Source organism: Rhinoderma darwinii, chromosome 2 (assembly GCF_050947455.1).
Source record: "Rhinoderma darwinii isolate aRhiDar2 chromosome 2, aRhiDar2.hap1, whole genome shotgun sequence".
Classification (NCBI taxonomy): Eukaryota; Metazoa; Chordata; class Amphibia; order Anura; family Rhinodermatidae; genus Rhinoderma; species Rhinoderma darwinii.
The window spans coordinates 437,542,926-437,558,690 of NC_134688.1; the positions used below are offsets into that span (position 1 = coordinate 437,542,926).

Here is a 15,765-nt window from a genome sequence, read left to right on the forward strand (position 1 = left end):
GTTCAACCTTCATCTCCATGTGCAGACTTAATATTGGCTAGATCTTGAATTAGATCATTAAATATTATAACAATATAATTAGTCATTTTGAACAAAATAGTAGCGATGTATAATAGAAAAAATATTAATAATTTGAAAAAAAAGAAAGTTTTAAAAAATGTGCAGAGCCCTATTTCCAACACTCTACACAAGGAAACGTATGTCTAGGGTTTTCTTGTGTTACATGGAAAACTAAATATGTGGAAGCCATTTATAACAGTTTCATAGTATTTATTTATTTTTTGTCCCCTTGCTTTTTTTTTTTTTTTTTTTACATTTTAATAAAAGTAACAAAAATAAAAATAAAAAAATACACCAGCCATGTTACGATTTAGCTGAAATAATAAAACACTTGCTTCTTAATATGTCACAGGTATTGCTTAAAACATTTGTAAACTTTTTTTTGGCTGGGCTATGATGCTAACATTGAAAATCTTGTTCATAACATGGAAAAAAATGACTAAGTATTTTTAAAAAAATTAACGTTTTCATCTATTTACTCTATAGCTTGCATTACAATGTTCATTGTTTTGGAGCATTAACTTAGTAGGGTTTTACTTTGATTTATATATTTTTCATTGAAAATGTTACTAAATCAAATAGAAAGGCATGTTTATAAATAATTTTTACTAAATACAAAAAATAGTCCTGGGAAAAGTGCCGGTGTTACCAATAACGACCAATTAGATTGCAGCTTATTTACTTAGCCAGTATTGGTATGAAAATAAACATGATTGCTTGCTATAGACAACATTGCCACTTTTTGTCTGCTCTAGTTTGTACATGAGACCCACTGTTTTTTTTTTCCTGATGGAGACAGTTAAAGAGTACCTATTGTTACAAAAAGAAAGTCATAATTACTTTTCAGAACCTGCATATTTTGGGTCTTTTTCCTCCCCTCCGCTGTATTTTGGTCTCGCTTCATGCTTGCATGGACAGGCTGTTCCCGGTGTGATGTATGAATTCTGTGAAGTCTGAGCCAATCAGAGGTCTCCCATCATGCTGGTTTGCTGAATATCTGAGTAAAAAGCTGCAGCTGCATCCCCCTCCTCCCTGTCTTCTCTTTATTGTTTTACACTATATGGATTTTCTAGGGACTAAGAATGTTTCTGAACATTTACATAGAGCCTACAGGAAAGGGGAATTACAGGCTGCTGGAAGGTGAGGAAGATGACAATTCCCACTAATAAGATATATTACAAAGTTTCATGTATTCGGATGTGCTACTGATTTATTTTTATTTTTAAAAAAAAGGAAAAATTATAACAATAGGTACGCTTTAACACTTTAAAAAGATTCATTACATGTTCAGACAGAAGCTACATTGGAAGCATCTGATTGAAATTTTAATATGTATTAAAATAGAAATATAGCAACAAAGACATATTTTTTAGAAACAAAATACCAAATAAATATTCATTTTACAAATGAAGAGAGTGATTGAAAAATATCACATTTCCTGCAAAGTGGTTGTCATTTTTATCATAAATATGGTCTTTAACATGTAGAACTAAAAATGATAAGTCAAAAGTTAAAGTGAACCGGTCATGTTTAAAAGAATACACAGTATATGTTCAATACATTAAAAAAAAAACTATAAATGCTCAAAAATTAATAACATACCAATACCATGTGCAATGAACGTAACATGAAAAGTTCAGTTTTGAAAATGTTTACCCTGTAGACCAGTTAGGCCCAGAGGGGGGGTTCCATATTAATTTGTTTTGAAAAATATTTTAATTGTGGCATATTGCCCCTCACTGCTATGAAGCTGCTTGTCTGCTCTCATATTCTTTGTGGGAACTGTGCCATTACATTTAAGGAACATTGTCTAACTCTATATAAAGACTCTACTAAAGGCAGTATGCATAATCCCATAATAGCTACAGAGGCATATTCAGTTTGATCTGATTTCTAGCTACAGTGCAAAAAAAAAAACGAAACACCTCGTTGAATCAAGTGAACTCAAATGTTTAGTTGATAAGTACTGCCCTTTAAAAAACCCACCGAAAAATGTATTTTCCTCCCACAACCCATTGACATGAAAGAGAATATATGCTTAGGTTTCGTTCACACGTTCCTATTTTAGTCAGTATTTTGTACCAGTGAGTTAAAACCAAGAGTGGGACATAAACATGGAAGAGGTGCAAATCTTTCCTTTATACATGATCTCTGTATCTCTTTATAACATTCCTGGTTTTGGCTTACAAATACTGATACAAAATACTGAGCAAAATACGAAAGTGTGAATGAGGCCTTCAGATAGTGGTGTCAAAATAAGTTTTTTCAAGTTTATTAGTTGACAAAACCTTAATTCAGAAAGGTTTTATATTCTCATATAGAGAACCAAAAGATGTCAAAACTGAATTTCAAGGACTTAGGGGCAGAGGAAAGAACAGATTTATATCCACAACTAAGAAAGCCTGTCCATAGAACGACCCTTTTGGTGTCATCTATCTATCTATCTATCTATCTATCTATCTATCTATCTATCTATCTATCTATCTATCTATCTATCTATCTATCTATCTATCTATCTATCTATCTATCTATCTATCTATCTATCATCTATCGAGTAACTGCCATCTTTGAAACCACAAGAAAAGACTTGGGTCAAAGAGTCAAGACCTGGGGAGGCAGAATATTGGCACCTCTGCCATCTAAGTAGGTGAAAATCATGGACATCAAGCTATTCTGAATGAATTTTGAACCTCAGAAAGGCATGTCATACTACAATTGCATAAATATAATAATTTCAAAAAATATTAGGCTATTTACTTTTTTGTTTACTGGAAGATTCATATTATAAATAAATCTATTATATTGGGGAGAGGTTAAAAATACAAACATTTGCATGGAAAATTAAGGACTATAGAGAGGAGAGAGAACTAAAGAAGGGAGATCAAAATATAGAGGGGAGAGTGGATTTTAGAGGAAAAATTGGACTAAAGAGGGGAAAGTGGATTATAGAAAGAGCGGACTATAGACAGGAGAGTGGACACTGCACCTCTTTAGGAATGTTTTCTTGTTCTAAACCCAAGTTTAAACTTACCAGCCCTCCAATGCTGATTAAGCTTCCATATAATTGACTTTACCATAAGTTAGATATAAAGCAGAAAAAAATTAATACTGCATAACTTCTACCTGCTCATAGTCTTTAGTGCCTTTGTTAGAACAGAATATATTGGCCCACATTTATTATTCAGTCTATGTATGATTTTGGCAGAAATTGCACAGGTTAAAAGGTTGCATCTAAAATTGTGCCGAATTTGCACCAAATCTTCTCCAGAAAAAATAAAACAGACAAAAAAAAAGTTGACATGGTCAAGCAGTAAATGTACTTTAAGACTCATTTGTCAAAGGCAAAGTTTAAAAAAGCGCAAAGTAGTGGCGCAATTGTACAGGGTTCCTAGCTGGGGTGAAGAGAAATTCTATGTCAGACAGCTTACGCCTTTTAATAAATTAGGCACAATCTTTGACGACTACCCTCTCCCATTTGATTGGTGCAAAATACACACTTTTTAACAAATGTGGGACACACAATAATAAATACATAAAAGAGGTTTTCCATCTAACATAATCTTAATAATTTTTCAGTAAGAGATAGAGTAAATCAAGATTTGAGTACTACAAAATTTTCTTACTCTTTCTCTATCATTAGTGTCAATTTGGCTTTGATTAACATGAGAAATGTGAGACAAACTGGTTGCTAGGGACACAGTTGGGTAGTGTGTCCCTAGCAACTAGTCTGTCTCATATCACTCACCTGTTCAGTTCAAAGCTGTACTGACGCTGTGCAGACAGCAGGGATTGAGAAAGCAGTTTTAGCAGTCAGGCCATTCTCCACCTCTATCTGTGTTATTAATCAGATTTTGGAAGAATGTAAAACTTCTTTAATGTGAACATATACTCTTATCATGACAGGTTCACTTTAGAATTTAAGAAACATTAAAATTAAGAATTCCATAAAAATAAAATTAACACAGACTTAGTGTATTGCAAATCTTGCTTATGTTCTCGATTGACCCTGTGATCAGATCTTGATTTTCTGTCCGTGGTAGATATCTGCTATCTTCCAGTACATATACATTATCTTTATTTGACCAGAAATGAAGTCTTCCTTGCAAATACATAGAAGAGTTTTCACTCGAATTTTAAGGCATTGTTACTCCCATTTAAGAGTGTGTGAGGTTTCCATACAGTTCAAGCTCCTCACATCTTCTCGGGTTTTTAGGTATAATTGCACCATTGTTTGAAATACTTCTTCCTGTATTTTATTACACGTTAACAGGTCCATTCTTTATGTGAAGTTCTTGAGGTTTCACTGCGCTCATCATCTGTATTCGGGAGCCAATGATTGTGACCCCAACTGTCTTCATATCGCTGAAAAAAACATTTATATTATTTGTTAATAAACTGATAACTTTTCTCCATTGAAGCTTCCATTGCTTTTATTAAAGGGGGTCTAAATGTTTAGTATCCAGCCCTCAGCTATGCTCTGAAACTGAATAAAGTTTATAATGTATATGCAGTAACAATAAGGTCCTAAAGCTAAGATCTTTGGGATTGCTGCTGTATAGACATTTGTCTTATTGTTGGTTCAGTAAGGCCTCAAGCACACATCCGTTGCTATTTGTATGGCCGTAAATCACGGATCCGTAAAACACGGACCACACACACGAACGGCTTCTGTGTTCAGACCGTTGTTTTAACGGATCAAATCAATAGAAAAGACGAGACTGATCAGCGAAAAATGGAGAGGAGTAGGACCTGTTCTATTTTTCGTGGAAAGGACGCATGGAACCGTTAAAATTATGGAAGTGTGCATGGCCGCCTAGAAATGAATGGGTCAGTGTGCTAGCCGTTAAAAAAACGGATAGCACACTGAAGCATTTCACTGAAGTGTGCTTGAGGCCTTACACAAGTATTCCATACTAATACAGATATGCTAAATGCATAGACTTCACTGTACACGTATCCATAGACTGACAACCAATTTTTCTTTATTCCCCCAATGCATCTAAAATGAAAAATATGAAGCAGAAAATAGGGACCCAATGCACTAGGTTCACTTAAGACATAACTTCATCTCCTGCATGTGTAAAGCAGCAAATAACATAGAGACACTTCGACCACAAGGACTTTTTTCATAACCTGTTCAATCTGTCTCCTACTTTTTGCCAACACATTGGCAGGTTAGCAAGAAGTAGGGGAAGATGGAAGGGATAAAGTGAATTATTATTACAGCATTAAATGAAACTGAAAAATACATTTGTGCTCATGACTCACTCACCCGGTTGCCACAGATAAGAAGGTCCCCAGCTTCTCCTTACAGGCCCCTTCTTAAACCTGCACTGGCAGAGTATTGAGATTTATTTCTTTACAGATTACCAGTTGGTCTATGACACAGCAAGATGGTGTGGGACCTCCTTATTGGTGGTAACCAGGTCAATTAATCTGGGTGGGTGGGGAGTTTACATTGATTTTAAGCTTTATTTAAACAATATTTTAGAAATCAAGCTGAACATGCTCATGTATAACAATAAAAATATATATACTCACAGACTCAAGAGAAGAATTGCTGCTACCAGTACCACTACTAAACACTGACTTCAAGGAGGTGAATAGTTATACATTTCTAAATAAATACACTGTAGTTTAATGTGTTACACAATAAAATCTGAAAGTGTTAAGGGGGCTGACTAGGCATTTGTCAGTTTAGTCAGTTTACAGTAGTGCCATTGTCTACTATGGTATACAGTAGGGATACAGATTATATATATACATATATATATATATATATATATATATATATATATATATATATATACCATAAAGTGCCTACGGTAGAATTTCTCCATAAGGCCAGGATCACTTACACAGTTTTGATGCAGTTTTTGGCTCCGTTTTTTAAAGACAAAGCCGGCCACTGCTATGGATGCTATATTATGGCTCCGTAAAACTCAGACTTTAATCGGTGTAACACAGATGAATGCATGAGGCCTCATACTGTGTAGCCTAAGTAGAATAAGTTTAGAAAACACTTTAGTCATTCTACTTGTAGGTAATACCAAATAAAAAGCCATCTCAGGAAAGCCTTGGTAATCTCTCATCAATGCCATGCGTGTTTAGTGAGATTACACTTTAATGAGATACTGATTTAGACAGGAAGAGTTTTACATAGTAATTTACTTAAAAACTCTTCAGATAATTATTCTTGTTAGCGGTCCACAATAACGTTATGTTTTCATTAACTCTGGAGATTCCAACCCTTTCGAGTTCAGTTTTCCCTATTTTGTCATAGTAGAAATGACAGAGTGTGGATTTTTCTATTTTCTGTAGCACTACGTCATACTGTAAAAATGTCTGCATGCAGCATTATTTCCTAGCCTTAATTGTGCCTTTTACACACAGTTCATGAAAGGGTACATGGCCTATTAACAGCTGCTTTAAGCAACATATTGTGCCTCAAAGTTCTCAAATCAGCAAAATAACCAACAATAATCCCAAATTACAGTCTGCAAAACCTCATAAAGATTATGCATTTTTATTACATCAGGGATCTGCTTTGATTGCAATATCCTAATACTGTACAATATTATTAGTAGAATTGTTTTCATTGTCTACAGGAGTTATGAGAATCTACAGCAGGGCTACAAAAAGAAATTGAAATTCCCCATGGCTTCTAAAGGCCCTTTTACACTGGCCAATTATCGGGCAAATTAGCGCCTTCCTGATAATTGCTCAAAACACTCGTTCATCAGCTGATCACATAGTTTTAAATGTGCAAAATATTATAGTTGTCGGCAGCACATCTCCCTGTGTAAACAGGTAGATGTCCAGCCGACATTATAGAAATGTATGGGGATGAGCAATTGGAGTAATGAGCGCTCGTCCCCATACATAGCTTGATCGAGTGCTGATCAACGAACTATCTCCTTGATCAGTGCTCGTTGCACCGGCCAAAATTGGCAGTGTAAAAGAACCTTAAGATTTACTGTATTTCATAGCCTTGGTTATTTTTATAGTCTGCTTTAAACAACAATCTCTACGGCAGTTGCACAGGGGTCCAAAAAGTAAGAGGGCCCACTGTCACCATAAAAGCAGTTTCCTATTGTAAAATAGATTAAATGTAAAGGATTGAGCTAATAAATTTCATGGCTCTCAATTACTGGTGGATTGGTATTCGATATAAAGGAGCTGCTTAATTCTAAGCTATTCAATACTATTCTTGCATGGAGCCCTCTTCACTGCAATGCAGATAGAAAGGGAAACCAAGAACAGTCATGCAGTATATCTACATCCCCAATGCAGGTTCCGGGAGTGACTACTATTTTTGAAAACTACTATTTTACACCTTAGCGACCAGGACTATTTTGGCCTTAAGGACCAAGCGTTTTATTTTTCCATCAAAATAGCTAATATACGGCTTGGTTTTTTGCTGTGACTTTGCGATATTGATGCTACTTTTATCATATATTGGGTCTGTTTTAACCCTAACCTCCACCCTTCTGCAAATTTTTTCCACTAGATTTTGGAACATGGCTGCTGGGATGTGAATGCTGTAAGCCACTGGAGTGTTATTGATGTTTGGTATTGATGCTAGATTATAAACTCTGGCTCATAGTTAACATCAAAATCCATACCAAAGGTGTTTAATAGGGTTGAGGTCAGAAGTCTTAATAAGCCAGGCAGTTCTTACACACCTAATGCAACAACAGAAACTAACCTTCCCCAAAATATTGCTATAAAGTTGAAAGCATACAACTCTATAAAATGTCACTATATTCTGTAGAATTTATATTTTTTTATATAGGAACAAAGTGACCCAGCATTTCTACTACTCCAGTGACTTATTACTGCTTCATCTGGCACTGGCAATGAGCGTGGTGATCTAGAGTTGGGTATATGCATCAAACAGCTGAAAACACTCACTTAGCTGACAGGTATGTCTCCACACTTCCCCATATGCATGCTCGGTCGATCTGAGTGCGCATGTTCATTTCAATATGTTGAGGGGAATAAGCCACTGCCAGACGCCTCTGGCAGGGTTCATCTTCTAGTGAAAGATTGGGCCGAAATGTAACTAATGTTTACGGACAGTCCCATCTTATGCACAAATCAACAAGGAATGCCATAAATGCCTGATATATACGGGACCCTTTTAGAAAAATAAGGGATCCAATGACCTCCGTTTGCCGATTCACAATAACAGCCCTTCACTTCTTGCTTGGTTCTTTCCATAACTTCAACATAGTTCAATAGAAAAAGCTGCGTGCAAGCACGGGCACGTCTCCATGTCGGTTTAGAGGAGAGCTGACCCCGTGAATTTTTGAACAGGGATCACGGGACTCTCATTTTCCCAATATATGAGTCCCTGAGGTGGGGCCCACACCTATCAGGCATTTATGGCATATCCTGTGGATATGCCATTAATTAATAAGATGAGAGATGATAGACTATACACGTCTTAGTGGTCTGCACGTAACAAATATTGGTAAATTGTCCCCTGGTCATGAAGTAGTTAAGCTTGTGTGCTCCTGCATGGAAACCCAATAATTGAAACTGCTTACAGAAAATGCCTACATCGACATCATTTCCTGAGGGGATTTGAAACTCAGTTAAAAGTTGTTCAACCAAGAAATCTTTTACTTGTCACATCGTAAGCTTAACAAATGAGCTGTTGGTCCTTCCACTTCACAATATCATCACTTGAGCCAAATCTAACAGGGCAAAAGCTTGATGAGCCAATTTGTTGGAAAGATGGTATCAAGTGGAAGGTCTCTGAGCGCTTTAGTCTGACCCCATATACTGTATACTTAATCTTCGGTATCTATTAACCATAGGTGTGACTGAACCCATTATTAGAAGGCATGTCCACATATTCTTGGCCATGTATTCTATATGGAAATTACTCAAAAACAGCAGAATTTTCATTTCATATGGCAGTTGAGCAGTTCTGTATTAATCATTGCATCTGACACTAAAATAAGCCTTTTCCTTCATTCTTCTTCTATCGCTCACTCTGTCAGCTCTCAAACTGCAAGAAATCCTTTCTTCCCTAAGGCATTCTTTAAATCTTCTGCCTAATCCTGGACATAGAGTCTGCTCATTACATATTGATAACACCTTCATATAACCCTGATTAGTCATCACGCTAATCATACTAGACTCATCCATAAGTGTAAGCGAATGGAAAACTAATTATGTGAACATGACAGATAATAAGTCCAGAGGATTCCACTGTTTAGGATGTTTATTATAAGAGGTTGTACTTTTATAAGGAATCTATTGTTGTGTACACTGTGCTAATAAAGAACAGAGGCGAATAAAAAATATATATAATAAACTATATGATCTGTTTACAACAAAAGAAAAACATATATATATATATATATTTATATAACTCATAACATTTCAATGATTTGTAACTAATTTTAGCAAATATTGTTTTATTACTAAGTCTGACTAAGTCAGCCCAGTGCATTAAAGGGGTTGTCCTGTCATAAGTAATTGATGGCTTATCCTCAGGAGAGGCTATCAATATATGATCGGTGGGGGTCCGACTCCCAGCACCCCTACCGATCAGCTGTTTTGAAGGGGTTGTGCTCGTACGACCGCTGCTTCCTCTTCATTGCAGTCACTGCTCATACTGTGAATTGTCAACACACTTGTAGAGGTGGTTCACCGTATTACAGCCTTCTCCCATTCACTTGAATGGGAGAAAGCTTTAATACTATGAAACACTGCTACAAGTGTGTTGGCAAATCATAGTGTGAGCAGACAAGGAATGAAGGGGAAGCAGCGGTCGTACGAGCACAACCCCTTCAAAACAGCTGATCGGTAGGGGTGTTGGGAGCGGACCCCCACCGATCATATATTGATAGCCTCTCCTGAGGATAAGCCATCAATTACTTATGACAGGACAACCCCTTTAATGCACAGGGCTGACTTAGTCAGACTTAGTAATAAAACAATATTTGCTAAAATTAGTTACAAATCATTGAAATGTTATGATATATATATATATATATATATATATATATATATATATATATATATATATATATATATATTATACAGTGAAGGAAATAAGTATTTGATCCCTTGCTGATTTTGTAAGTTTGCCCACTGTCAAGGACATGAACAGTCTAGAATTTTTAGGCAAGGTTAATTTTACCAGTGAGAGATAGATTATATTAAAAAAGAAACAGAAAATCACATTGTCAAAATTATATATATTTATTTGCATTGTGCACAGAGAAATAAGTATTTGATCCCTTTGGCAAACAAGACTTAATACTTGGTGGCAAAACCCTTGTTGGCAAGCACAGCAGTCAGACGTTTTTAGTAGTTGATGATGAGGTTTGCACACATGTTAGATGGAATTTTGGCCCACTCCTCTTTGCAGATCATCTGTAAATCATTAAGATTTCGAGGCTGTCGCTTGGCAACTCGGATCTTCAGCTCCCTCCATAAGTTTTCGATGAGATTAAGGTCTGGAGACTGGCTAGGCCACTCCATGACCTTAATGTGCTTCTTTTTGAGCCACTCCTTTGTTGCCTTGGCTGTATGTTTCGGGTCATTATCGTGCTGGAAGACCCAGCCACAAGCCATTTTTAATGTCCTGGTGGAGGGAAGGAGGTTGTCACTCAGGATTTGACGGTACATGCCTCCATCCATTCTCCCATTGATGCGGTGAAGTAGTCCTGTGCCCTTAGCAGAGAAACACCCCCAAAACATAATGTTTCCACCTTCATGCTTGACAGTGGGGACGGTGTTCTTTGGGTATAGGCAGCATTTCTCTTCCTCCAAACACGGCGAGTTGAGTTAATGCCAAAGAGCTCAATTTTAGTCTCATCTGACCACAGCACCTTCTCCCAATCACTCTCAGAATCATCCAGATGTTCATTTGCAAACTTCAGATGGGCCTGTACATGTGCCTTCTTGAGCAGGGGGACCTTGCGGGCACTGCAGGATTTTAATCCATTACGGCGTAATGTGTTACCAATGGTTTTCTTGGTGACTGTGGTCCCAGCTGCCTTGAGATCATTAACAAGTTCCCCCCGTGTAGTTTTCGGCTGAGCTCTCACCTTCCTCAGGATCAAGGATACGCCACGAGGTGAGATTTTGCATGGAGCCCCAGATCGATGTCGATTGACAGTCATTTTGTATGTCTTCCATTTTCTTACTATTGCACCAACAGTTGTCTCCTTCTCACCCAGCGTCTTACTTACGGTTTTGTAGCCCATTCCAGCCTTGTGCAGGTCTATGATCTTGTCCCTGACATCCTTAGAAAGCTCTTTGGTCTTACCCATGTTGTAGAGGTTAGAGTCAGACTGATTAATTGAGTCTGTGGACAGGAGTCTTTTATACAGGTGACCATGTAAGACAGCTGTCTTTAATGCAGGCACCAAGTTGATTTGGAGCGTGTAACTGGTCTGGAGGAGGCTGAACTCTTAATGGTTGATAGGGGATCAAATACTTATTTCTCTGTGCACAATGCAAATAAATATATATAATTTTGACAATGTGATTTTCTGTTTTTTTTTAATATAATCTATCTCTCACTGGTAAAATTAACCTAGCCTAAAAATTCTAGACTGTTCATGACTTTGACAGTGGGCAAACTTACAAAATCAGAAAGGGATCAAATACTTATTTCCTCCACTGTATATATATATATATATATATATATATATATATATATATATAGTGCTGTGGCCTCTTTGAAACAGTTGATCCGTGGGGGTGCTGGTAGCTGGTCCCCCACCAATCAGATGTTTATGCCATGATTCTGTTTTACACCTATTTTTCGATGGGCTCCGTTACTTTTGAAAGTCTGCAGACTGCGCTATTCTTGCCATCAAAAATTCTGGTATGCTTGATGTAATCCCTGAAAAATTATATAAACAGGGCCTAAATGGTGTACCCCAGTCTCATTAATAAAGATACCTCCCAAAGAATGTAAAGTTCACAATATGAATCCAAAAATAGTTTGGCCAGTAGTTTTAACACCCGTGATTTGTCTATACATTGCACAATCCAATCGGCTAGACTACTATATAAGCATCAGTCCACTGGATCTGACAGTGCCTATTAATCCTATGGAGGGGGAAGATAACATTAGAGCTTCGGCCAAATCATTCCCGCAACACTCGTTTCTTTCACATTATACATTATACAATGTATTACCATCAAGGTAGGAGATAACTTGAATACAAGGTGTTTATAAACTTTGCCAGCAATGTTAATAGAGCATTTTTAGGAATATATATATATAAATAGAATTGATCTATAATAACTTACTCTAATGATATTTTTGCGATAGTTTCGCAGGAGCTGTAGCTAACTCCTGACAGGATATCCTTGCACTGTCCGGTTTGCATGCTGTCCAGCCAGTCTCCTGGAGCTCGATATGTGGGATAGTCCACACTGTTTTGATCTAGAAGTAGATTTGATGGCCTGTAAGAAAACAGAAGAGTATTATTATATGAAACATATAGTTGTGTATAAAGGCTGTTCAATACTTGGCATATATTCTATATTTTTCCTTAAATATATTGATCAAACAAGAAAATGCACCCCTTTTTTTCTGTATGTTTTTGGTTAAAAAATAACAAAACCATACAAACCACTAAGAAACAATGAGAAACACTTACATACCGATTACATACCTGTTGCTTACTGGGCGTCCCCAGGTTATTGGAGGCCCTACCTGTCTCAATTTTAAGTTAGGCTGGCGATATTACATTTGTGCTTGTTGTCTTATTTTATTGTATCTCTTTAATACGGGAATGCATATTAATCTATGCAAAACCTGACACTTTTCTGCAATTTTAGATAATCTTTTGTACCTCCCAGGAACTTTTTCGTTTGCTACAGCTACCATACATGAGACTCATAGAATGTTATGTCTCCACCTCAACGTTAGCTTGGAAATTTGTGTGGCTTTTGGAATCCATGGTTGTTTTTGCCTTTATTTCTATTTTATGCATATATCATCTTTCCCATTGGTTCCTTGTACACCAACACTACATCCCCTCCCTGCCACCGTGGTTGCACTTGTATTTAAATTAAATGTGCTTATAGTTGGAATTGCATTCCTTATTTGAGTATCTATATTGTTTTATTGCACATATAAGAAGTTGTTTGGTGCTATCTAGAATTGTTTAGTAGAACCATTTTCCTGCCTATGACATGTAGGAAACAAGGTGGTTACTTGTAATTTCACTTGTTAGTTCAGCAGAGCCACTATTTTGTAGCTTATATAATATAATTGGCTAGGAAAGAAAATCAGTAGTTACCAAATTTTCCCTTCATTACACAGGCATTGGGGCTTCCAAAACAGATTAGCATTGCAAGGACACCACCAAATACCTTCCGATATCTCTCCAGCATCCTAGACACCTTAGAGCAAGATATGACGGTAGTGGGATACTAAAGTAGACTACTGTAATCATGACATGAGAAAATTAAGTGGGATATTGGGACTAACAGCAGTCACAACCAAACTTTTAGTTCTTGACTGGCATTAGGTGTTAAGTTGTTTCTAACTGAAAGCACAATGCAGTGCCAAATCCAGGCAAGAGGCAATAGATGCAGGGCCACACCTGCCATGATTTGAGGTGAGCTTCTGGCCTCAGGCGGCAGGGTACAGCATTTGTAAGGGGGCGGCACAGCAACTAAGAACTGCTGTCCGACTTCCATGTAATAGCAGCTGTTGTCTGTGCTGCTATCTTACTAAAACTCCCCGTGCTACTTTAAAATCTCCCCTCCACCCCCTTTCCCTACTCTTCACACAACCTTTCCATCTGCTGCTGTTACCAGTCGGGAAGTGAGGGACGGGGAGGGGAGACTGTGTCGGGCTGTGAGCAGGAGAAATTCTGGAGTGAAGGCTCTCACCCCATCAAGCTGCTGAACTCCCTTCCCAAATATCCTACATAAAAAGTAAGTGCATGTGTGTATACAATGTGTACTTTATATGTGTATAATGTGCTTATGTGCATGTATATGATGTGTGCATGTAATGTGCATATTCTTGTGTGTCTGAGATGTGTACATGTATTTATAGTGTTTTGATGTGTACCTGTTTATATAGTGTGTGTGATGTGTACATGTGTATATATAGGGTGTGTGATATGTATATGTGTATATATATATTTATATATAGTGTATGTGATGTGTACATGTGTGTGTGTATATATATTTGTGTGTGTTGTGTACGTGTGTGTTGTGTACGTGTGTGTGTGTGTGTGTGTGTGTGTGTATATATATATATATATATATATATATATATATATAGGGTGGGCCATTTATATCGATACACCTAAATAAAATGGGAATGGTTGGTGATATTAACTTCCTGTTTGTGGCACATTAGTATATGGGAGGGGGGAAACTTTTCAAGCTGGGTGTTGACCATGGCGGCCATTTTGAAGTCAGCAATTTTGTATCCAACTTTAGTTTTTTCAATGGGAAGAGGGTCATGTGACACATCAAACTTATCGAGAATTTCACAAGAAAAACAATGGTGTGCTTGGTTTTAACGTTACTTTATTCTTTCATGAGTTATTTACAAGTTTCTGACAACTTATAAAATGTGTTCAAAGTGCTACCCATTGTGTTGGATTGTCAATGCAACCCTCTTCTCCCACTCTTCACACACTGATAGCAACACCGCAGAAGAAATGCTAGCACAGGCTTCCAGTATCCGTAGTTGAGTTGCTGCACATCTCGTATCTTCACAGCATAGACAATTGCCTTCAGATGACCCCAAAGATAAAAGTCTAAGGGGGTCAGATCAGGAGGCATTTCTTCTGCGGTGTTGCTATCAGTGTGTGAAGAGTGGGAGAAGAGCATTGCATTGACAATCCAACACAATGGGCAGCACTTTGAACACATTTTACAAGTGATCAGAAACTTGTAAATAACTCATGAAAGAATAAAGTAACGTTAAAACCAAGCACACCATTGTTTTTCTTGTGAAATTCTCGATAAGTTTGATGTTTCACATGACCCTCTTCCCATTGAAAAAACTAAAGTTGGATACAAAATGTCCGACTTCAAAATGGCCGCCATGGTGAACACCCAGCTTGAAAAGTTTCCCCCCTCCCATATACTAATGTGCCACAAACAGGAAGTTAATATCACCAACCATTCCCATTTTATTTAGGTGTATCCATATAAATGGCCCACCCTGTATATATATATAGTGACAACCTGGGGACCACTTAGCTCACAGGATCGCCATCTCCCGGGGGAGATGGTTGGCACACATAGAAAGTTCACTCCAACTCCTTGAATAAAAGGTTTAAACCAGCCGCAGCTAGCTTTATTGTCTTCACCACAACAGTCAGTGTTACAACAATAAACATACAAAATAAACCCTAGGCTGTCCAGCCTCTAACTAACACATTCAGTGTCCCTCACTACGAGACACTGAGCCTTGTGCCCAGCACCTCAAAACCTTCACAGTTTTACCTCACACGGTGGTGACTCTCACAGGCTAGCATGCCTGTCTTCCCCAGACTGAGAGCCCTGTGTGAACTGCACACCCCTGAATTAAAGAGCCGTCTCAGGTGAAGCCTAACTAAGCTCATCAGACAGCCCAAGACACGGACTATCTGTATGGAGTGGAAGCCCACCCTTCTTCACACTCCAGCAAACCAGGCCCTATTCCAGGCTTTACACCCAAGCAACAGCAGAGAAAACCCTCTCTGCTGT

General features: G+C 37.6%; 1 protein-coding gene across 1 annotated transcript in view; it reads right to left on the reverse strand.

Annotated features, from left to right (window-relative positions):
- Positions 1-1,504: 1,504 nt before the first annotated feature.
- EPHA3 (EPH receptor A3) overlaps positions 1,505-15,765 on the reverse strand; it is a 349,426-nt gene continuing 335,165 nt past the window's right edge. Inside the window, exons 16-17 of the mRNA XM_075854459.1 lie at positions 12,349-12,504; positions 1,505-4,422 (exon numbers count right to left, since the gene is read on the reverse strand). Of these exons, the coding sequence (XP_075710574.1) occupies positions 4,317-4,422; positions 12,349-12,504 (262 nt within the window). The 3' untranslated portion in view covers positions 1,505-4,316. The remainder of the gene's footprint in view (positions 4,423-12,348; positions 12,505-15,765) is intronic.